This window comes from Mizuhopecten yessoensis, unplaced genomic scaffold, assembly GCF_002113885.1.
Source record: "Mizuhopecten yessoensis strain PY_sf001 unplaced genomic scaffold, ASM211388v2 scaffold1961, whole genome shotgun sequence".
Classification (NCBI taxonomy): domain Eukaryota; kingdom Metazoa; phylum Mollusca; class Bivalvia; order Pectinida; family Pectinidae; genus Mizuhopecten; species Mizuhopecten yessoensis.
Window position 1 is genome coordinate 347,301 of NW_018404308.1, and position 25,769 is coordinate 373,069.

The window sequence follows — 25,769 nt, forward strand, 5'->3', positions numbered from 1 at the left end:
TCTGGTGTTAATTTTTATTTTTTTCATATTTCTACCTGTTTTATAAATTTTGAGTTTGAATAACATGTCTGCGTGTCATTTAGTATTCTCCCGGAACGGCTTTCATATGTCAACAGAACTGCATAAGGAAATAATAGGAGCTGTTTTGATAGTCATTGGGGTCTGCAGTATGAAACAAATTTACAAAGTGTATAAGTGCATAAATTCTGATACAAAATTGTACATTGTTGTTTCGTTTCATATACCAATGACTATCCAAAACGCTTCCTCAATTATTAATGCATGTAATTAATCCCGAATAAGATTGTTTAATTCAAAAACATGGTGAAATAAATGGATAAAACGTGCGTTGGTAGTTTGTACAATAAAGAATACATCATATTGCACTTTTTCATGACAGAACAGTAAAACCAACGTCCTTTGGATCAAGGATTCCGTCTATGTTCCAATAATTACGGTCTAGCATGACAGCGAGACAGAACCCAACAATTGCACCATTGGTACAAATGTATAAGTAGACTATCAAGAGCTCCACTCATTGTAGCACAAGTATTTCTTCAACAAACGCAATACACATCTACCAATTAATACACAAGTACCGGCAAAGACGACGCATTTAATTGTCAAAACATCTGCCATAAGTATATTGAATAGGTGGGTGTCACTACAGTAACCGTCAGAGAGACATAGGACAGTTGAGCTGTGACGTCATTAGCGCCACGAAAAGGACATTGGGCGGTTGACTTGTGTCTACAGTAACCGTTACAAAGACATTGAATTGTTGAGCTTTATCCATAGTAGCCATCAAGATTATTGGAGAGTTGATCTGGCACTGCAGTTACCATATATATACATTGGACAGCTGATCTGGCACTGTAGTTGCCATATATATACAGTGGACAGTTGATTCGTTTCAATTGTAATCGACAAGGGGAGAATGGACAGTTGAGCTGTGTCCTTGGTAGCCGTCAAACGGACATTTGACAGTTTATATGTGTCTATAGAAGCGGCCATAAGTGTGTGACCGGTTACCTTAGTTTTCGACGGTTTATACAGGTTTTGAGTTGTAACAATGTTGCTGTATAGCGGGTTGGTAGTCATCCTGATAGCAAGTGTCAACACCGAAGGTAAGCTTGGAAGTAGTAAAAGCTTTGAGAAAGAAACTGACATCAATTTCCACGTGATATTAGTCCCTCATTTCCTCTATTACTATCTATCTTCTAACTACTTATTCCTTCCTTGTTTAGTTTATGGTATAAGATATACTTGAAAACAACTGGGTTTTTTTATTTTCAGTTAACAACGATAGTTTAATGTTCAGGTCTATGTATCACATTTGTTAATATTGATCCTTGTTACACAAACGTAAAACACCATTGCTTGACTGAGCAAAATTTATACCTTGAGCTCGATTAACGAAATTTACAAATTATGTATAAAATCCATCAATTTCACAGGTACAGTATCAATACCTCACTCTGATATCTACTCACTTCACGATTGAGGCGCCGTTAACAGATCGTTAGTTACACATATACTAAGAGTCAGCTCTATCAATGCTATGCTTGATATACCAACCAAACGTATGCTAATGTTAGGTTAATTTAGTATGCTCTATCGCATACAGCTCATCCTACCTTTTAGTGGTGCTAGCTCAAAATAACCACAAATACTTATATATATTTTTTGCTTTCCAAAAATAGGTTTGTCCGGTCAAACTTAACTGAAATAGTGAAATATTACAATCAATGTCCAATTTGTCTGGTAAATAAGATTGCAACAAACAATATTGCGCTACAAACCCCAACACTTTTGCTGCAGTAACATGTTCTTGCTAACCAGTTATTATGTTATATATTCAATTATTAATTGATGGTACGTGCAACAGAAGCAGTGTGCATCAGCCACCGATGTCCAGCAATTTGTTTAAGATATGATACAACTTAATACTAATGCCTTTCTGGAGTTATTTACGTACGAAGCTTACCTATTAGTCAACTGGAAAAAAACAATTGGGTGCAAAAAAAACAAATCACATGTATCCTTATGTGCTTTGGTGAGAAACCCCAAATTTGACTTCCTCGTTCTCGTTAACGGATGTCACAACAGCGTCGTCGTTCAATGACGAAAATACTTGCCTTTATTAGCTATATTATACCCAGACTAACACAATTTCTGTGTATTTGAGGATGTTGCTATATATGGACATTTACCAGGAAGTTGATTAGTCCAGACAGCTAAGCGTTCAGCAGAGTTTGTTGTAGTGTCAATCCATAAGACAGCTAGTAGCAACATGGTCCTGGACAGGAACATCCCTGCCGTATCGTAACGTTACTGCATAACGCTTGTGTGATTGGTGCTTTTGCTAATGTAAAGATGAACTCTTTACAGAGAACTTGTCTATGGCGTGTGTTTATGTGTTTCTATTGCGGAATTATGACCGGGTTATGTCAAGGTAGGTAATGTAAGGGTTACATCAGGACATCATCACGTTAATAAGGATATTTATCAGCTATTTCTATAGGAGTTCAAGTACTTCTTGGGATATTTGTTCATACTTTAGGATTTTGATTTTACAATCGGAAAAATATAAAGTCGTATAAAATATTTGATATTTACCGGACATACTCCTAGAAAATAAAATACGTTTGAACATTTAACTAACATTATAAAGTAATGGTATGTTTGTATATATATATAACATTATAAAGTAGTGGTATGCTCGTACATATATATAACATTATAAAGTAGTGGTATGGTTGTATTTATATGTAAAATGATATAGTAGTGGCATGTCTGTACATTTAAATAGCCCTGTAAAGTAGTGACATGTGTGTAAATATATATAGAAGATTTCTAACAGTGTCTTTAGTAATCCCAAATATATTTCACGGGTGTGGCTAATATTTATATATATCACGAGTGCGCAGCAAGACGAGTGAAATATGTCGGTATTATTGAAGACACTGTCAGATATTCTGTTTATTACATTTTGTTACAAAAAGTGACACATCAAGCTCACAATACTTGATCTGCATCATTTTCCCAATAGCATGTCTAGAAAAGCTTTTACGACAAAGTATAGTCCTCTTAGAAGATATTTTGATAAACTGTAAAACCTCATAATCAAATTATTTAATTACTTATTTTAATCACTACGCGTTGTTGATAAGCGCCGAATCTAAAATGGTGGGGAGTGGGGGAAAATGCCGAGTTGTCGTGTCACCACTTATCCTGATAATCAAATATACACCACCGATGTAAGTTATACGTCATCACTATCACTCTCAAAGATGACCCTGGGTCTCCTAATTTGTTTGCCAATAGCTAATTGCCTAACTTGGAGACGCTGACACCATGTTTCATTTGACTACAGTTTCCTCCGATCAAACAGTTAGAATTGCTTACCTGCATAGTCTGCTGGTTGCTTTAAAATGAAATTTTACTGTGGAATTAAACGTGATTCCCCAAAGAAAAATAACCTCATGACAGGTAACAGATCTGATTATTCAGACAAACTTTCTCGTGGCCTGCCTTTTGTTAAATTTACCAGGCTTCGACCTTATGGGCTACTTGTAATTTTTTCTCATGGTAGTTTTAATGTAGCGTTTTACATAAAAATAACATTATAAAGTAGTGGTCAGTTTTTACCTGTCTTCATCTTCACCTTATGTTGTCACCCCTCAGTGATGAAGTCTTCGCCTTCCCTCTTGATGTATGTTATCATCCATCAATGATGAAGTCTTCACCTTCCCTCTATATGTATGTTGTCATCCCTCAGTGATGGAGCCTTCACCTTCCCTCTATATGTATGTTGGCATCCCTCAGTGATGGAGTCTTCACCTTCCCTCTATATGTATGTTGTCATCCCTCAGGGAAGAAGTTTTCGCCTTCCCTCTATATGTATGTTGTCATCCCTTAGTGATGAAGTCTTCGCCTTCCCTCTATATGTATGTTATCATCCCTCAGTGATGAAGTCTTCACCTTCCCTCTATATGTATGTTATAATCCCTCAGTGATGAAGTCATCACCTTCCCTTTATATGTATGTTATCATCCCTCAGTGATGAAGCCTTCACCTTCCCTCTATATGTATGTTATCATCCCTCAGTGATGAAGTCTTCACCTTCCCTCTATATGTATGTTATAATCCCTCAGTGATGAAGTCTTCGCCTTCCCTCTAAATATGTATGTTGTCATCCCTCAGTGATGAAATCTTCACCTTCCCTCTATATGTATGTTGTCATCCCTCAGTGATGAAGTCTTCACCTTCCCTCTATATGTATGTTATAATCCCTCAGTGATGAAGTCATCACCTTCCCTTTATATGTATGTTATCATCCCTCAGTGATGAAGTTTTCACCTTCCCTCTATATGTATGTTATCATCCATCAATGATGAAGCCTTCACCTTCCCTTTATATGTATGTTATAATCCCTCAGTGATGAAGTCTTCGCCTTCCATCTATATGTATGTTATCAGCCCTCAGTGATGAAGTCTTCACCTTCCCTCTATATGTATGTTGTCAGCCCTCAGTGATGAAGTCTTCACCTTCCCTCTATATGTATGTTGTCAGCCCTCAGTGATGAAGTCTTCACCGTCCCTCTATATGTATGTTATAATCCCTCAGTGATGAAGTCTTTATCCGCCCTCTACATGTATGTCGTCATCCCTTAGTGATGAAAACTTTATCCGCCCTCTACATGTATGTTATCATCCCTCAGTGATGAAGTCTTCACCTTCCCTCTATATTATGTTGTCATCCCTCAGTGATGGAGTCTTCACCTTCCCTCTATATGTATGTTATCATCCATCAATGATGAAGCCTTCCCCTTCCCTCTATATGGATGTTATCAGCCCTCAGAGATGAAGTCTTCACCTTCCCATCCCTCAGTGATGAAGTCTTCGCCTTCCCTCTATATGTATGTTATCAGCCCTCAGTGATGAGGTCTTCACCTTCCCTCTATATGTATGTTATCAGCCCTCAGTGATGAAGTCTTCACCTTCCCTCTATATGGATGTTGTCATCCCTCAGTGATGGAGTCTTCACCTTCCCTCTATATGTATGTTATCATCCATCAATGATGAAGCCTTCACCTTCCCTCTATATGTATGTTATAATCCCTCAGTGATGAAGTCTTCGCCTTCCCTCTATATGTATGTTATAATCCCTCAGTGATGAAGTCTTCGCCTTCCCTCTATATGTATGTTATCAGCCCTCAGTGATGAAGTCTTCACCTTCCCTCTATATGGATGTTGTCATCCCTCAGTGATGGAGTCTTCACCTTCCCTCTATATGGATGTTATCATCCATCAATGATGAAGCCTTCACCTTCCCTCTATATGTATGTTATAATCCCTCAGTGATGAAGTCTTTATCCGCCTTCTACATGTATGTCGTCATCCCTCAGTGATGAAGACTTTATCCGCCCTCTACATGTATGTTGTCATCCCTCAGTGATGAAGACTGTATCCGCCCTCTATATGTATGTTATCATCCCTCAGTGATGAAGACTTTATCCGCCCTCTACATGTATGTCGTCATCACTCAGTTTGGAAATCTTCATAAACCTTCTTAACGAGCGTTACATGCATCTATCTTTCTATTTCGGTGAGAATCTTGATTGATATCGACAAATCGTTCATATATAAAAATGGAGATGATATAATCTTTGTTTTGAGCAGTCGGGTTGACTTTTAAACGTGTATATGCATCAGATGCATACGGTACACACGTAAAAGTAGGTATATATTTTAACTAAACATACCGTTGTGTTTATCATCACTTTTTCTGGATATCCTTTGTGTAAATTGTCAGTTTTGCTAGGTCTCCTTTGTGTAAATTTTCAGGGTTTTTTTTTCTAGGTCTCCTTTGTGTTAATCATCACGTTGTCTTTGTATTCTTTGTGTTAATCATCACGTTGTCTAGGTATCCTTTGTGTTAATCATCACGTTGTCTAGGTCTCCTTTGTGTTAATCATCACTTTGTCTAGGTATTCTTTGTGTTAATCATCACGTTGTCTTGGTATTCTCTGTGTTAATCATCACGTTGTGTAGGTATCCTTTGTGTTAATAATAACGTTGTCTAGGTATCCTTTTTGTTAATCATCACGTTGTCGAGGCATCCTTTGTTTTAATCATCACGTTGTCTTGGTATTCTCTGTGTTAATCATCACGTTGCCTTTGTATTCTTTGTGTTAATCATCTCGTTGTCCAAGTATTTTTTGTGTTAATCATTACTTTGTCTAGGCATCCTTGTGTTAATCATCACGTTCTCTAGGTATCCTTTGTGTTGATAATCACTTTGTCTAGGTCTCCTTTGTGTTAATCATCACATTGTCTAGGTATCCTTTGTGGTAATCATCACGTTGTCTAGACATCCTTTGTGTTTATCATCACTTTGTCTAGGCATCCTTTGTGGTAATCATCACGTTGTCTAGGAATCTAGGCATCCTTTGTGTTAATCATAACGTTGTCTAGGTATCCTTTATGTTAATTATCACGTTGTATAGGCATCCTTTGTGTAAATAATCACTTTGTCTAGGTATCCTTTGCGTTAATCATCACGTTGTCTTGGTATTCTTTGTGTTAATCATTACGTTGTCTAGGTATTCTTTATGTTAATCATCACGTTGTCGAGGCATCCTTTGTTTTAATCATCACGTTGTCTTGGTATTCTCTGTTTATCATCACGTTGTCTAGGTTTCCTTTGAGTTAATCATCACTTTGTCTAGGTATTCTTTGTGGGAATCATCACATTGTCTAGGCATCCTTTGTGGTAATCATCACGTTGTCTAGACATCCTTTGTGTTTATCATCACTTTGTCTAGGTATTCTTTGCGTTAATCATCACGTTGTCTTGGTATTCTCTGTGTTAATCATCACGTTGACTAGGTATCCTTTGTGTTTATCATCTCTTTGTCTAGGTATCCTTTGCGTTAATCATCACGTTGTCTTGGTATTCTCTGTTTATCATCACGTTGTCTAGGCATACTTTGTGTTAATCATCACGATGTCTAGGTATCCTTTGTGCTAATCATCACATTGTCTAGGTATCCTTTGTATTAATCATCACGTTGTCTACATCACGTTGTCTAGGTATACTTTGTGTTAATCATCACGATGTCTAGGTATCCTTTGTGATAATCATCACGTTGTCTAGGTCTCCTTTGTGTTAATCATCCCGTTATCTAGGTATCCTTTGTGTTATCATCACGTTGTCTAGGTATTTTTTGTGTTAATCATTACTTTGTCTAGGCATCCTTTGTGTATCACGTTGTCTAGGCATCTTTTGTGTTAATCATCTCGTTGTCCAAGTATTTTTTGTGTTAATCATCACGTTGCCTTTGTATTCTTTGTGTTAATCATTACGTTGTCTAGGTATTTTTTGTGTTAATCATTACTTTGTCTAGGCATCCTTTGTGTTAACCATCACGTTGTCTAGGCATCTTTTGTGTTAATCATCTCGTTGTCCAAGTATTTTTTGTGTTAATCATCACGTTGTGTAGGTATCCTTTGTGTATCATCACGTTGTCTAGGTCTCCTTTATGTTAATCATCACGTTGTCCAGGTATTCTTTGTGTTAATCATTACGTTGTCTAGGTATCCTTTATGTTAATCATCACGTTGTCGAGGCATCCTTTGTTTTAATCATCACGTTGTCTAGGCATTCTTTGTGTTAATCATCACGTTGTCTACATCACGTTGTCTAGGTATGCTGTGTGTAAATCATCACGTTGTCTAGGAATCCTTTGTGTAAATAATCATCACGTTGTCTAGTAGGCATCCTTTGTGTTTATCATCACTTTGTCTAGGTATTCTTAGTGTAAATCATCACGTTGTCTAGGGATCCTTTGTGTAAATCATCACGTTGTCTAGGAATTCTTTGTGTTAATCATCTCATTGTCTAGGCATCCTTTGTGTTAAGCATCACGTTGTCTAGGAATCTAGGCATCCTTTGTGTTAAGCATCACGTTGTCTAGGAATCTAGGCATCCTTTGTGTTAAGCATCACGTTGTCTAGGAATCTAGGCATCCTTTGTGTTAAGCATCACGTTGTCTAGGAATCTAGGCATCCTTTGTGTTAATCGTCACGGTGTCTAGGTATTCTTTGTGTTCCTCCTCACGTTGTCTAGGTATTCTTAGTGTAAATCATCACGTTGTCTAGGAATCTAGGCATCCTTTGTGTTAATCGTCACGTTGTCTAGGTATCCTTGTTAATCATCACGTTGTCGAGGCATCCTTTGTTTTAATCATCACGTTGTCTTGGTATTCTCTGTGTTAATCATCACGTTGTCCAGGTATTCTTTGTGTAAATAATCACGTTGTCTAGGCATCTTTTGTGTTAATCATCTCGTTGTCTAGGTATCATTTGTGTTTATCATCACTTTGTCTAGGTATTCTTTGTGTTCCTCCTCACGTTGTCTAGGTATTCTTAGTGTAAATCATCACGTTGTCCAGGTATTCTTTGTGTAAATCATCACGTTGTCTAGGAATCTAGGCATCCTTTGTGTTAAGCATCACGTTGTCTAGGAATCTAGGCATCCTTTGTGTTAAGCATCACGTTGTCTAGGAATCTAGGCATCCTTTGTGTTTATCATCTCTTTGTCTAGGTATCCTTTTTGTTAATAATCACGTTGTCTAGGCATCTTTTGTGTTAATCATCTCGTTGTCTAGGTATCATTTGTGTTTATCATCACTTTGTCTAGGCATCCTTTGTGTTAAGCATCACGTTGTCTAGGAATCTAGGCATCCTTTGTGTTAAGCATCACGTTGTCTAGGAATCTAGGCATCCTTTGTGTTAATCGTCACGTTGTCTAGGTATCCTTGTTAATCATCACGTTGTCCAGGTATTCTTTGTGTAAATCATCACTTTGTCTAGGCATCCTTTGTGGTAATCATCACGTTGTCTAGACATCCTTTGTGTTTATCATCACTTTGTCTAGGTATTCTTTGTGGGAATCATCACATTGTCTAGGTATCCTTTGTGGTAATCATCACGTTGTCTAGGAATCTAGGCATCCTTTGTGTTAAGCATCACGTTGTCTAGGAATCTAGGCATCCTTTGTGTTAAGCATCACGTTGTCTAGGAATCTAGGCATCCTTTGTGTTAACCATCACGTTGTCTAGGCATTCTTTGTGTTAATCATCTCATTGTCTAGGCATCCTTTGTGTATCACGTTGTCTAGGCATCATTTGTGTTAATCATCTCGTTGTCTAGGTATCATTTGTGTTTATCATCACTTTGTCTAGGTATTCTTAGTGTTAATCATCACATTGTCTAGGTATCCTTTGTGGTAATCATCACGTTGTCTAGTATCCTTTGTGTTAATCATAACGTTGTCTAGGTATCCTTTGTGCTAATCATCACATTGTCTAGGTATCCTTTGTGTTATCATCACGTTGTCTAGGTTTCCTTTGAGTTAATCATCACTTTGTCTAGATATCCTTTGCGTTAATCATCACGTTGTCTCGGTATTCTTTGTGTTAATCCTCACGTTGTCTAGGTATTCCTTGTGTTAATCATCACGTTGACTAGGTATCCTTTGTGTTTATCATCACTTTGTCTAGGTATTCTTTGCGTTAATCATCACGTTGTCTCGGTATTCTTTGTGTTAATCATTACGTTGTCTAGGTATTCTTAGTGTTAATCATCACATTGTCTAGGTATCCTTTGTGTTAATAATCACGTTGTCTAGGCATCCTTTGTGTTAATCATAACGTTGTGTAGGTATCCTTTGTGTTAATAATCACGTTGTCTAGGTATCCTTTGTGTTAATCATCACGTTGTCTTGGTATTCTCTGTTTATCATCACGTTGTCTAGGCTTCCTTTGTGTTAATCATAACGTTGTGTAGGTATCCTTTGTGTTTATCATCAGGTTGTCTAGGCATCCTTTTTGATAATCATCACGTTGTCTTGGTATTCTCTGTTTATCATCACGTTGTCTAGGCATCATTTGTGTAAATCATCACTTTGTCTAGGCATCCTTTTTGATAATCATCACGTTGTCTTGGTATTCTCTGTTTATCATCACGTTGTCTAGGCTTCCTTTGTGTTAATCATAACATTGTATAGGCATTTAATCATCACGTTGTCCAAGTATTTTTTGTGTTAATCATCACGTTGTCTAGGCATCCTTTGTGTTAATCATAACATTGTATAGGCATCCTTTGTGTTAATCATCACGTTGTCTAGGTATTCTTTGTGTTAATCATCACGTTGTCTAGGTATCCTTTGTGTTAATCATCACGTTGTCTAGGTATCCTTTGTGTTAATCATCACGTTGTCTAGGTATTTTTTGTGTTAATCATCACGTTGTCTAGGCATCCTTTGTGTTAATAATCACGTTGTCTAGGTATCCTTTGTGTTAATCATCACAATGTCTAGGCATCCTTTGTGTTAATAATCACGTTGTCTAGGTATCCTTTGGGTTAATCATCACGTTGTCTAGGCATCCTTTGTGTTACTCATCACGTTGTCTAGGCATCCTTTGTGTTAATCATCACGTTGTCTGGGTATCCTTTGTGTTAATAATCACGTTGTCTAGGCATCCTTTGTGTTAATCATCACGTTGTCTAGGTATTCTTTGTGTAAATAATCACGTTGTCTAGGTATTCTTTGTGTTAATCATCACGTTGTCTAGGTATTCTTTGTGTTAATCGTCACGTTGTCTAGGCATCCTTTGTGTTAATCATCACGTTGTCTAGGCATCCTTTGTGTTTATCATCACGTTGTCTAGGTATCCTTTGTGTTAATCATCAGGTTTTCTAGGCATCTTTTGTGTTAATCATCACGTTGTCCAAGTATTTTTTGTGTTAATCATCACGTTGTCTAGGTATTTTTTGTGTAAATAATCACGTTGTCTAGGTATTCTTTGTGTTAATCATCACGTTGTCTAGGTATTTTTTGTGTTAATCATCACGTTGTCTAGGTATTCTTTGTGTTAATCATCACGTTGTCTAGGTATTCTTTGTGTTAATCATCACGTTGTCTAGGTATTCTTTGTGTTAATCATCACGTTGTCTAGGTATTCTTTGTGTTAATCATCACGTTGTCTAGGTATTCTTTGTGTTAATCATCACGTTGTCTAGGTATTCTTTGTGTTAATCATCACGTTGTCTAGGTATTCTTTGTGTTAATCATCACGTTGTCTAGGTATTCTTTGTGTTAATCATCACGTTGTCTAGGTATTCTTTGTGTTAATCATCACGTTGTCTAGGTATTCTTTGTGTTAATCATCACGTTGTCTAGGTATTCTTTGTGTTAATCATCACGTTGTCTAGGTATTCTTTGTGTTAATCATCACGTTGTCTAGGTATTCTTTGTGTTAATCATCACGTTGTCTAGGTATTCTTTGTGTTAATCATCACGTTGTCTAGGTATTCTTTGTGTTAATCATCACGTTGTCTAGGTATTCTTTGTGTTAATCATCACGTTGTCTAGGTATTCTTTGTGTTAATCATCACGTTGTCTAGGTATTCTTTGTGTTAATCATCACGTTGTCTAGGTATTCTTTGTGTTAATCATCACGTTGTCTAGGTATTCTTTGTGTTAATCATCACGTTGTCTAGGTATTCTTTGTGTTAATCATCACGTTGTCTAGGTATTCTTTGTGTTAATCATCACGTTGTCTAGGTATTCTTTGTGTTAATCATCACGTTGTCTAGGTATTCTTTGTGTTAATCATCACGTTGTCTAGGTATTCTTTGTGTTAATCATCACGTTGTCTAGGTATTCTTTGTGTTAATCATCACGTTGTCTAGGTATTCTTTGTGTTAATCATCACGTTGTCTAGGTATTCTTTGTGTTAATCATCACGTTGTCTAGGTATTCTTTGTGTTAATCATCACGTTGTCTAGGTATTCTTTGTGTTAATCATCACGTTGTCTAGGTATTCTTTGTGTTAATCATCACGTTGTCTAGGTATTCTTTGTGTTAATCATCACGTTGTCTAGGTATTCTTTGTGTTAATCATCACGTTGTCTAGGTATTCTTTGTGTTAATCATCACGTTGTCTAGGTATTCTTTGTGTTAATCATCACGTTGTCTAGGTATTCTTTGTGTTAATCATCACGTTGTCTAGGTATTCTTTGTGTTAATCATCACGTTGTCTAGGTATTCTTTGTGTTAATCATCACGTTGTCTAGGTATTCTTTGTGTTAATCATCACGTTGTCTAGGTATTCTTTGTGTTAATCATCACGTTGTCTAGGTATTCTTTGTGTTAATCATCACGTTGTCTAGGTATTCTTTGTGTTAATCATCACGTTGTCTAGGTATTCTTTGTGTTAATCATCACGTTGTCTAGGTATTCTTTGTGTTAATCATCACGTTGTCTAGGTATTCTTTGTGTTAATCATCACGTTGTCTAGGTATTCTTTGTGTTAATCATCACGTTGTCTAGGTATTCTTTGTGTTAATCATCACGTTGTCTAGGTATTTTTTGTGTTAATCATCACGTTGTCTAGGTATTTTTTGTGTTAATCATCACGTTGTCTAGGTATTTTTTGTGTTAATCATCACGTTGTCTAGGTCTTCTTTGTGTTTATCATCACTTTGTCTAGGCATCCTTTGTGTAAATCATCACGTTGTCTAGGTATTTTTTGTGTTAATCATCACGTTGTCTAGGCATCCTTTGTGTAAATCATCACTTTGTTTAGGTATCCTTTGTGTTAATCATCACGTTGTCTAGGTATTCTTTGTGTTAATCATCACGTTGTCTAGGTATTCTTTGTGTTAATCATCACGTTGTCTAGGTATCCTTTGTGTTAATCATCACGTTGTCTTGGTATTCTTTGTGTTAATTATCACGTTGTCTAGGTATTCTTTGTGTTAATCATCACGTTGTCTAGGTATTCGTTGTGTTAATCATCGCGTTGTCTAGGTATTCTTTGTGTTAATCATCACATTGTCTAGGTATTCTTTGTGTTAATCACCACGTTGTCTTGGTATTCTTTGTGTTAATCATCACGCTGTCTAGGTATTCGTTGTGTTAATCATCACGGTGTCTAGGTATTCGTTGTGTTAATCATCACGATGTCTTGGTATTCTCTGTGTTAATCATCACATTGTCTAGGTATTCTTTGTGTTAATCATCACATTGTCTAGGTATTCTTTGTGTTAATCATCCTGTTGTCTAGGTATTCGTTGTGTTAATCATCACGTTGTCTTGGTATTCTCTGTGTTAATCATCACGTTGTCTAGGTATTCTTTGTGTTAATCATCACGTTGTCTTGGTATTCTCTGTGTTAATCATCACGTTGTCTAGGTATTCGTTGTGTTAATCATCACGTTGTCTAGGTATTCTCTGTGTTAATTACACGTTGTCTAGTCATCCTTTGTGTTAATCATCACGTTGTCTAGGTATCCTTTGTGTTTATCATCACGTTGTCTAGGTATTCTTTGTGTTAATCATCACGTTGTCTAGGTATCCTTTGTGTTTATCATCACTTTGTCTAGGTATCCTTTGTGTTAATCATCACATTGTCTAGGTATTCTTTGTGTTATTTTTTCATGTTTTCGCCTGAATACAAGTAGTGAAATGTCTCCTTGTGACGTTTGTGGACTAGTACAATATGTATTAGTAAGAATTGGCAACAATAAAAACCATCGATGCGGCTACGTTATACTAAAATGTACACTTAGTTGTAATAAATGAATAAAAAGATTAAATGTGATTCGATTTGATCGTCATATTATGCAATTAAAGCGAAGCCGAATTGACAACAATTTTACTGTAGCCAGCTTGTACATATTTTAAACCAAAGTTTACGTACGGTTTACTTTGTCTGATTAAGTTACCATGGTGCATATCGTGGTAGTCATCCCAAAGTCACACAAAAGCATCTAGATGGTTGAGCAATTCCAAGCTCTATACAATCTATACTTACCAACAAAACAAAATATTCTGTTACATATGTTGTAAACACAATTCGGTAATATCGCCTGTGTCCTGCAAAATACCTTTCGATAATATCGCTGGTATAATGTCATGTTAATTGTGCTCTTATCAACCTCTCGGTGATATCCCTTGCATAAGTCATGTTAATCATTGTGATGACAACCTCTCGGTGATATCCCTTGTATAACGTAATTTAATCATTGTGATGACAACCTCTCGGTGATATCCCTTGTAAAACGTCATGTTAATCATTGTGATAACAACCTCTCGGTGATATCCCTTGTATAACGTAATTTAATCATTGTGATGACAACCTCTCGGCGATATCCCTTGTATAACGTAATTTAATCATTGTGATGACAATCTCTCGGTAATATCCCTTGTATAACGTAATATAATCATTGTAATGACAACCTCTCGGTGATATCCCTTGTATAACGTAATTTAATCATTGTGATGACAACCTCTCGGTGATATCCCTTGTATAACGTCATGTTAATCAGTGTGATAACAACCTCTGGGTGATATCCCTTGAATAATGTCATGTTTATCATTGTAATAACAACCTCTTGGCGATATCCCTTGTATTACGTAATATAATCATTGTAATGACAACCTCTCGGTGATATCCCTTGTATAACGTAATTTAATCATTGTGATGACAACCTCTCGGTGATATCCCTTGTATAACGTAATTTAATCATTGTGATGACAACCTCTCGGTGATATCCCTTGTATAACGTAATTTAATCATTGTGATGACAACCTCTCGGTGATATCCCTTGTATAACGTAATTTAATCATTGTGATGACAACCTCTCGGTGATATCCCTTGTATAACGTAATTTAATCATTGTAATGACAACCTCTCGGTGATATCCCTTGTATAACGTAATTTAATCATTGTGATGACAACCTCTCGGTGATATCCCTTTTATAACGTAATTTAATCATTGTGATGACAACCTCTCGGTGATATCCCTTGTATAACGTAAATTAATCATTGTGATGACAACCTCTGGGTGATATCCCTTTTATAACGTAATTTAATCATTGTAATGACAACCTCTCGGTGATATCCCTTGTATAACGTAATTTAATCATTGTGATGACAACCTCTGGGTGATATCCCTTTTATAACGTAATTTAATCATTGTGATGACAACCTTTCGGTGATATCGCTTGTATAACGTAATTTAATCATTGTGATGACAACCTCTGGGTGATATCCCTTGTATAACGTAATTTAATCATTGTAATGACAACCTCTCGGTGATATCCCTTTTATAATGTAATTTAATCATTATGATGACAACCTCTCGGTGATATCCCTTTTATAACGTAATTGAATCATTGTGATAACAACCTCTCGTTGATATCCCTTGTATAGTGTCATGTTAATCATTGTGATAACAACCTCTCGGTGATGTCCCTTGAATAATATTATGTTAATCTTGCGATAACAACATCTCAGTGATGTCCCTTGTATAGTGTCATGATAATCATTGTGATAACAACCTCTCGGTGATGTCCCTTGAATAATATCATGTTAATCATTGCGATAACAACCTCTCGGTGATGTCCCATGTATAACGTCATGTTTTTCATCGTAATAACAACCTCTAGGTGATTACCACTGTATATCGTCATTTTAATCATTGTGATACCAACCTCTTGTTGATATTCATTGTATTACGACATGTTAATTGTGCTGCTTGCATCTCGCAATGATATGACTTTTGATGTTTCCTGTTAACCTCGTTGTGATATTCTCCGTGTTGGTGTTCTAAATAAGATAACCAAGTACTACGTGTTACTCATTATTAATTGTTATGTGATTTTCGTGGAAAAATACGAATATACAATCGATTTACTTTACAAAAGTCGTATTCTTATTAAGAATGGAATCTCATTAAAAGTTCATAATTGATACCGATGCAGATTGATGGGCGATACATTCTTACATGAACGTGAGGGTATAAAGTCGGTAATGAAAAGTCCGCAAGTGATCAGATACTTTGCATGGAGCTGTCTGCCAACAAAGACAATAAAACTACTTTTGACATTTCCAGTATGGTAGAGATGTATTTACATTCGCCTCCAATAATTCAAATGACGTTTCATTCAGTGCGTCTAAATAGTTTTATACACATGATATTTGGTCAGGGCTCTCTTAATCAGGAAACGTTTTGTAATCCGTGATGAAGATAAAGGGGAAAGTCGTCTGAGGTATTCTTACAATTTTAGTTTTCTTCATTTTGGCGAATAGCTAATAACAGAGGTTATGTCTGTCGCTACCATTTGCAGCGATTGTTGTATTCTGAACTGAATGATTTATGTTATATTTATGTCGGGGAGTAGTGTTGACCTCATATGTGCATCTGACAAGATTTTTAAAAGTGTTTTTTCGTCAAATGGGCTCTGGATACAGGAGTGATACTGATACAAAGATTACTGTCAAATATGTTAAGGTATTTTATATATTGATGCTACCTTCGACAGCCACTAAACTTTTAAGTCTTTCGTGACACAGGCATCCTCATCAAAGTTACCTTCCTCTGTGAAGGGGCATACGGATGTTGTGGACTTTTACATCCTTAATGCTCAAACATACATCTAGATGTCATTGTAAATTACACTGTGAATTTCATACGAAAAGAGACTGTTATTTTTACTCTGGATAGTTATTTCGAAACTTTCCTCTCTTGGTAGCGTTTCACTATCTAATATACTGTTCTTAAATTGGCCTTCTTTGTAATCTTCTTCTCTAGTATAACTTGGGTATTCGATAAATTCTCGCTAAATGGCCTCATCTCCTCTTCACTTAATTGATACGTTTTGTCCGGTAAATACCATTATTGTACTTTTCAGCGTGCCGACCAATCGCCTACCGATTCTATCGGAGGACTAAACTTGTCAACCTCCTCGCGGTAAATTTCCAGCTGTTCCTTCTCCACTATTCCTTCTCTACTATTCCTTCTCTACTATTTCTTCTCTACTATTCCTTTTCTACAGTTCCTTCTCTACTATTCCTTCTCTACTATTTCTTCTCTACAGTTCCTTCTCTGCAGTTCCTTCTCTACTATTCCTTCTCTACAGTTCCTTCTCTACTATTCCTTCTCCATTATTCCTTCTCTACTATTCCTTGTCTACTATTTCTTGTCTACTATTTCTTGTCTAATATTCCTTCTTTACTATTCCTTCTCTACTATTCCTTGTCTATTATTCCTTTTCTACTATTCCTTGTCTTCTATTCCTTGTCTACTATTCCTTCTCTACTATTCCTTGTCTACTATTCCTTGTCTACTATTCCTTGCCCAATATTCCTTCTTTACTATTCCTTCTCTACTATTCCTTGTCTTCTCTTCCTTGTCTACTTTTCCTTCTCTACTATTCCTTGTCTACTATTCCTTGTCTACTATTCATTGCCCTCTGTTCCTTCTTTACTATTCCTTCTCTACTATTCCTTCTCCAATATTCCTTATCTCTTTGTCTACTATTCCTTCTCTACTGTTCCTACTCTACTGTTCCTTCTCTACTATGCCTTCTCTACTTTGCCTTCTCTACTATTTTCTACTGTTCACTCTCTACTATTCCTTCTCAACTATTCCTTCTCCACTATTCCTTGTCTACTATTCCTTCTCTACTGTTCCTTCTCTACTTTTACTCTTTACTATTCCTTCTCAACTATTCCCTCTCTACTATTCCTTCTCTGCTATTCCTTTTCTAAGGTTCCTTCTCTACTATTCCTTCTGTACTATTCTTTCTCTACTATTCATTCTTTACTATTACTTCTCGTCTATTCCTTCTCTACAGTTCCTTTTCTACTGTTCCTTCTCTGCTGTTCCTTCTCGTCTATTCCTTCTCTACTTTTCCTTCTCGTCTATTCCTTCTCTACTATTCATTCTCTACTATTCATTCTTTACTGTTCCTTCTATACTATTCATTCTCTACTATTCCTTCTCTACTATTCATTCTATAATGTTCCTTCTCTATTGTTCCTTCTCTACCGTTCATTCTCTACTATTCCTTCTCTACTATTCCTTCTCTACTTTTCATTCTCGTCTATTCCTTCTCTACTATTCCTTCTCTGCTATTCCTTCTGTACTGTTCCTTCTCTACTATTCCTTCTCTGCTGTTTCGTCTTTACTATTCCTTCTCTACTATTCTTGTCTATTGTTCCTTCTCTACTGTTTCTTCTCATTTATTCCTTCTCTACTGTTCCTTCTCTACTATTCCTTCTCTACTGTTCCTTCTCTTCTGTTCCTTGTCTACTGTTCCTTCTCTACTATTCCTTCTCTACTATTCCTTCTCGTTTAAAATTGTATAAACCTCTCAATTTCATTTTCTCCCATATAAGTTCATATTCAGCGTGATGGGTACGAAAGTGCACATTACATTTATTTAACATATGACTTGATTGGTGACATCACAATTATTTAGCGTCATAACTGAAAGTACGCAACACACACCGCCAAACTGGGACATTTATAGAGTAATACAGTTTTTGTATGACACTTTATTTATACAAAGATGAAAGTACGTTACACACACCGTCAACCTGGGACATTTATAGAGTTAAACACTTCTTGTATGACACATTATCGATACGGAGCATAAAGTGCATTACACACACCGTCAACCTGGGACATTAAAGAGCTTAACACTTCTTGTATGACACTTTATTGATACGAAGCTGAAAGTACATTACACACACCGCCAAACTGGGACATTTATAGAGTAAAACACTTCTTGTATGACATTTTATTGATAAGAAGCTGAAAGTACATTACACACACCGCCAACCTGGGTCATTTATAGAGTAAAACACTTCTTGTATGACACTTTATTGATACGAAGCTGAAAGTACATTACACACACCGTCAAACTAGGACATTTATAGAATAAAACACTTCTTGTATGACACTCTATGATACGAAGCTGAAAGTACATTACACACACCGTCAAACTGGGACATTTATAGAGTAAAACACTTCTTGTATGACACTTTATTGATACGAAGCTGAAAGTACATTACACACACCGTCAAACTGGAACATTTCTAGAGTTAAACACTTCTTGTATGACACTCTATGATACGAAGCTGAAAGTACGTTATACACACCGTCAACCTGGGACATTATAGAGTTAAACACTTCTTGTATGACACTTTATTGATACGGAGCTGAAAGAAAATTACACACACCGTCAACCTGGGACATTTATAGAGTAAAACACTTCTTGTATGACACTTTATTGATACGAAGCTGAAAGTACATTACACACACCGTTAACCTGGGACATTTATAGAGTTAAACACTTCTTGTATGACACTTTATTGATACGGAGCTGAAAGAACATTACACACACCGTCAACCTGGGACATTTATAGAGTTAAACACTTCTTGTATGACACTTTATTGATACGAAGATGAAAGTACATTACAAACACCGTCAACCTGGGACATTTATAGAGTAAAACACTTCTTGTATGACACTTTATTGACACGAAGCTGAAAGTACATTACACACACCGCCAAACCGGGACATTTATAGAGTAAAACCCTTCTTTTATGACACTTTATTGATACGAAGCTGAAAGTACATTACACACACCGCCAACCTGGGTCATTTATAGAGTAAAACACTTCTTGTATGACACTTTATTGACACGAAGCTGAAAGTACATTACACACACCGTCAACCTGGGACATTTATAGAGTAAAACACTTTTTGTATGACACTTTATTGATACGGAGCTGAAAGTACGTTACACACACCGTCAACCTTGGACATTTATAGAGTAAAACACTTCTTGTATGACACTTTATTGATACGAAGCTGAAAGTACATTACACACACCGTCAACCTGTGACATTTATAGAGTTAAACACTTCTTGTATGACACTTTATTGATACGAAGCTGAAAGTACATTACACACACCGTCAACCTGGGACATTTATAAAGCTAAACACTTCTTGTATGACACTTTATTGATACGGAGCTGAAAGTACATTACACACACCGTCAACCTGTGACATTTATAGAGTTAAACACTTCTTGTATGACACTTTATTGACACGAAGCTGAAAGGACATTACACACACCGTCAACCTGGGACATTTATAGAGTTAAACACTTTTTGTATGACACTTTATTGATACGGAGCTGAACGTACATTACACACACCGTCAACCTGGGACATTTATAGAGTAAAACACTTCTTGTATGACACTTTATTGATACGGAGCTGAAAGGACATTACACACACCGTCAACCTGGGACATTTATAGAGTTAAACACTTTTTGTATGACACTTTATTTATACGGAGCTGAACGTACATTACACACACCGTCAACCTGGGACATTTATACAGTTAAACACTTCTTGTATGACACTTTATTTATACGGAGCTGAAAGTACATTACACACACCGTCAACCTGGGACATTTCTAGAGTGAAACACCTCTTGTATGACACTTTATTGATACGAAGCTGAAAGTACATTACACACACCGTCAACCTGGGACATTTGTAGAGTGAAACACCTCTTGTATGACACTTTATTGATCCGAAGCTGAAAGTACATTACACACACCGTCAACCTGGGACATTTATACGGTTAAACACTTATTGTATGACACTATATCTATACGAAGCTGAAAGTGCGTTACACAATCCAGTCATCATCTGATTTCTGTTAATGTGAACATTAATGTTTACACGATATTGATGGGGATGACAGTACGTCTCACACATCGTTACTGATGGATCTTCTGTCATCCAGACTATACCAAGGTTGTACGGTAATACATTGAACTTACACTAAGTTACACGACTATACCAAGGTTGTACGGTAATACATTGGACTTACACTAAGTTACACGCCTATACCAAGATTGTACGGCAATACATTGAACTTACACTGAGTTACACGACTATACCAAGATTGTACGGTATTACATTGAACTTACACTAAGTTACACGGCTATACCAAGATTGTACGGTATTACATTGAACTTACACTAAGTTACACGACTATACCAAGATTGTTCGGTAATACATTGAACTTACACGTCGTATAACGACGGCCCATCTAATCAGTGTTTATGTGGACCTTTTTTACCTTTGTTGCTACCCATGTTGTTGTTCCTAAATAAAAGGAGTCTTTCACATTTGTATGTGTTTGTCCGTGAAAGTAATCGACAAAATCATGATTTTTACTTAAATCGCTAATCTCAGAACATGTAACGTACAATAAATTAAGGTCTTAATTTCAACGTTTTAAAGTGTACCACATTTGCGCCATCAGTTATTGGTGAACATTTCACTACAGTATCAATATGAACGAAAACAAAATTAGCTGAACACAGCATTGTGTTAATGAAGATGCGAGTAGTTTACGTAGCTTATTGCATCAACCTATGTAAAACATCTCATTAATCTGCTAGACTTTGTACTGTTCTGTAACAAGAGATACTAGACCCTAGAACCACTTCAGGATATCTCAGCACAAGGATGTATGTGAAAATTGCATACTTGCACAAATAATATACATTGTGACGGGGCGTGTGAAGGTTGTCTTTTTGTTGTTGTGTGGGGGCTGTCTATTTAATGGGATAACAAGATCTTTACATACTTGTTTAACAGCAGCTGAAGCTAAGATAATTGTATGATTTTGGCGTCATTACTTGTGAAACGATAACCTCAAGTTTTCGATAAAAAGGCACAAACATAAATGATACTGACCACATACTGCCCGTCGTGGTCGTTCCGTGCAAAAGTGCTACAGATCCTGGACCGTTTTCCGTTCCGCAAAAATTCCACGCAAATATAACACACTCTAGGAAAAGGAAAAGGAATTATAGTATATAAAACACACTCTAGGAAAAGGAAAAGGAATTATAGTATATAAAACGCTGACAGTTTGTTTATGTTTCAGTTTCTGATGACATGACATGATTTTAATTTGGTGATCCCATCAATCTTTATACGTAAACCGTTTAAAGTATGCAAGAAACTTCCTTTTTTTTCTAACCATGTTCAACCAGAAGAATGTATTAATGGTTATTTCACTAACCCACTTTATAAAAACATTATGGTCTTGAGTTTCACCCATGTCTGTATAGTGACGGGAGGCATGACAGATACGTTTTATTTATTAATCATTGATTATTAAGATTATTTTTTCGGGGTGGAAGTGGGGGAGGGGTTCTGATAGAATTGCTTTGTTCTCTTTCGGTGATTTTTGAGTTCTAGTTGTTATCAGTCTTTGAGTAGTTTGGATGTTGTTCTTGACGATGTGTTACGTTTTTATCTATTCTAACACTGTCCAAAACTCTGGGAATACTCTTAACGCGTATATTTCGATATCTGACAGGGCATTACTTTGGGCGAAACACCAAGTGTTTATAAGGAAAACATATCGCTTAAACTTATATTTGGAAATTTTAAATGCAAACGCTTACAAATTTTCTACATACATTATTTATTGATGTCCTTAAATGCAGATTAATCGGAAAAATATTTACTAAAGGATCTGTCAATTTAATCAGCAATTTACAAATATTTGATGTTAATAACATTTTGATTTTTCAACCATCAGATGTCTTCATCAGCAGAAGTGATGGGATTTACCATGTCGTGCTACGAAATAATGCCATCACAAGCTCTAACCGTGTACTGAAGGTAAGTACCAGTTGCTACGTCATCAGTTATATAACGTTAGCGGCTAAGTCACCAGTAATGCTACTTCAGCACTTATGTTACGTCAGTTGTTACGTCTGCTGTTTTGTCTATGGTAAGATCAGTTGTAACGTCTGTTGTTTTGTCTATGGTAACATCAGTGGTTACGTCTGTTGTTTTGTCCAAGCTTACATCAGTTGTTACGTCTGCTGTTTTGTCTATGGTAATATCAGTTGTAACGTCTGTTGTATTGTCCAAGCTTACATCAGATGTTACGTCTGTTGTTTTGACCATGCCTACATCAGTTGTGACGTCGTTTGTTTTGGCCATGGTAACATCAGATGTAACGTCTGTTGATTTGTCCAAGCTTACATCAGATGTTACGTCTGTTGTTTTGACCATGCCTACATCAGTTGTGACGTCGTTTGTTTTGTCCATGGTAACATCAATTGTTACGTCTGTTATTTTGTCCATGGTAACAACAGTTGTTACGTCTGTTATTTTGTCCATGGTAATATCAGTTGTAACGTCTGTTGTTTTGTCCATGGTTACATCATTTGTTACGTCTTTTGTTTTGTCCATGGTAACATCAGTTGTAACGTCTGTTGTTACATCCATGGTAACATCAGTTGTAACGTCTGCTATTAATTCCATGGTAACATCAGTTGTAACGTCTGTTGTTTTGTCCATGGGAACAACAGTTGTTACGTCTGTTGTTGTGTCCATGGTAACAACAGTTGTTACTTCTGTTGGTTAGTTCATTGTAACATCAATTGTAACGTGTGTCCTTTTGTCTATGGTAACATCAGTTGTAACGTCTGTTATTTTGTCCATGGTAACATCAGTTGTAACGTGTGTTGTTTTGTCCATGGTAACATCAGTTGTAACGTCTGATGTTTTGTCCATGGTAACAACAGTTGTTACGTCTGTTGTTTTGTTCATGGCACTTATGTTACGTCAGTTGTTACGTCTGCTGTTTTGTCTATGGTAAGATCAGTTGTAACGTCTTTAGTTTTGTCCATGGTAACATCAGTGTAACGCCTGTTGTTTTGTCTATGGTAAGATCAGTTGAAACGTCTGTTGTTTTGTCCATGGTAACATCAGTGTAACGCCTGTTGTTTTGTCTATGGTAAGATCAGTTGAAACGTCTGTTGTTTTGTCCATGGTAACATCAGTTATTACGTCTGTTGTTTTGTCCATGGTACCATCAGTTGTTACGTCTGTTGTTTTGTCTATGGTAAGATCAGTTGTAACGTCTGTTGTTTTGTCCATGGTAACAACAGTTAACAGTTGTTACGTCTGTTGTTTTGTTCATGGCACTTATGTTACGTCAGTTGTTACGTCTGCTGTTTTGTCTATGGTAAGATCAGTTGTAACGTCTGTTGTTTTGTCCATGGTAACATCAGTGTAACGTCTGTTGTTTTGTCTAAGGTAAGATCAGTTGTAACGTCTGTAGTTTTGTCCATGGTAACATCAGTGTAACGCCTGTTGTTTTGTCTATGGTAAGATCAGTTGAAACGTCTGTTGTTTTGTCCATGGTAACATCAGTGTAACGTCTGTTGTTTTGTCTAAGGTAAGATCAGTTGTAACGTCTGTAGTTTTGTCCATGGTAACATCAGTGTAACGCCTGTTGTTTTGTCTATGGTAAGATCAGTTGTAACGTCTGTTGTTTTGTCCATGGTAACATCAGTGGTAACATCAGTTGTAACATCTGTTGTTTTGTCCAAGCTTACATCAGTTGTTACGTCTGGTGTTTCGTCCATGGGAACAACAGTTGTTACGTCTGTTGTTGTGTCCATGGTAACAACAGTTGTTACGTCTGTTGTTTTGACCATGGGAACAACAGTTGTTACTTCTGTTGGTTAGTTCATTGTAACATCAATTGTAACGTGTGTCCTTTTGTCCATGGTAACATCAGTTTTAACGTCTGTTGTTTGTTTGTCTCTGGGAACAACAGTTGTTACGTCTGTTGTTGTGTCCATGGTAACAACAGTTGTTACGTCTGTTGTTTTGTCCATGGTAACATCAGTGTAACGTCTGTTGTTTTGTCTATGGTAAGATCAGTTGTAACGTCTGTAGTTTTGTTCATGGTAACATCAGTGTAACGTCTGCTGTTTTGTCAATAGTAACATCAGTTGTGACGTCTGCTATTTTGTCCATTCTAACATCTGTTGTTACGTCCGTTGTTTTGTCCATTGTAACAACGGTTATTACGTCTGTTGTTTTGTCCATGGTACCATCAGTTGTTACGTCTGTTGTTTTGTCTATGGTAAGATCAGTTGTAACGTCTGTTGTTTTGTCCATTGTAACATCAGTTTTCACGACTGTTATTTTGTCCATGGTAACATCAGTTTTTACGTCTGTTATTTTGTCCCTGGCTACATCAGTTGTTACGTCTGTTATTTTGTCCATGGTAACAACAGTTGTTACTTTTGTTGGTTAGTTCATTGTAACATCAATTGTAACGTGTGTTCTTTTGTCTATGGTAACATCAGTTGTAACGTCTGTTGTTTTGTCTATGGTAAGATCAGTTGTGGGGTTTTGTCCATGGAAACAACAGTTGTTACGTCTGATGGTTTGTCTATGGGAACTACAGTTGTTTCGTCTGCTGTTGTGTCCATGGTAACAACAGTTGTTACGTCTGCTGTTTTGTCCTTACGTCTGTTATTTTGTCCATGGTAACAACAGTTGTTACTTTTGTTGGTTAGTTCATTGTAACATCAATTGTAACGTGTGTTCTTTTGTCTATGGTAACATCAGTTGTAACGTCTGTTGTTTTGTCCATGGTAACATCAGTTATTACGTCTGTTGTTTTGTCCATGGTAACATCAGTGGTAACATCAGTTGTAACATCTGTTGTTTTGTCCATGGTTACATCATTTGTTACGTCTGTTGTTTTGTCCATGGTAACATCAGTTGTAACGTCTGTTGTTATATCCATGGTAACATCAGTTGTAACGTCTGTTGTTATATCCATGGGAACATCAGTTGTAACGTCTGCTGTTAATTCCATGGTAACATCAGTTGTAACGTCTGTGGTTTAGTCCATGGGAACAACAGTTGTTACGTCTGTTGTTGTGTCCGTGGTAACAACAGTTGTTACGTCTGTTGTTTTGTCCATGGTAACAACAGTTGTTACTTCTGTTGGTTAGTTCATTGTAACATCAATTGTAACGTGTGTCC

General features: G+C 36.7%; 1 protein-coding gene across 2 annotated transcripts in view; it reads left to right on the forward strand.

The window, feature by feature from the left end:
- Positions 1 to 688: 688 nt before the first annotated feature.
- LOC110443509 (prolow-density lipoprotein receptor-related protein 1-like) overlaps positions 689 to 25,769 on the forward strand; it is a 92,193-nt gene continuing 67,112 nt past the window's right edge. Inside the window, exons 1-2 of one of the 2 annotated variants that reach the window (XM_021487777.1) lie at positions 689 to 1,127; positions 22,507 to 22,589. In XM_021487777.1, coding sequence (XP_021343452.1) covers positions 1,073 to 1,127; positions 22,507 to 22,589 — 138 coding nt within the window. In that variant the 5' untranslated portion in view covers positions 689 to 1,072. Of the gene's footprint in view, positions 1,128 to 2,106; positions 2,456 to 22,506; positions 22,590 to 25,769 lie in introns of those variants that run through there. The other variant, XM_021487768.1, reaches the window with a different exon arrangement.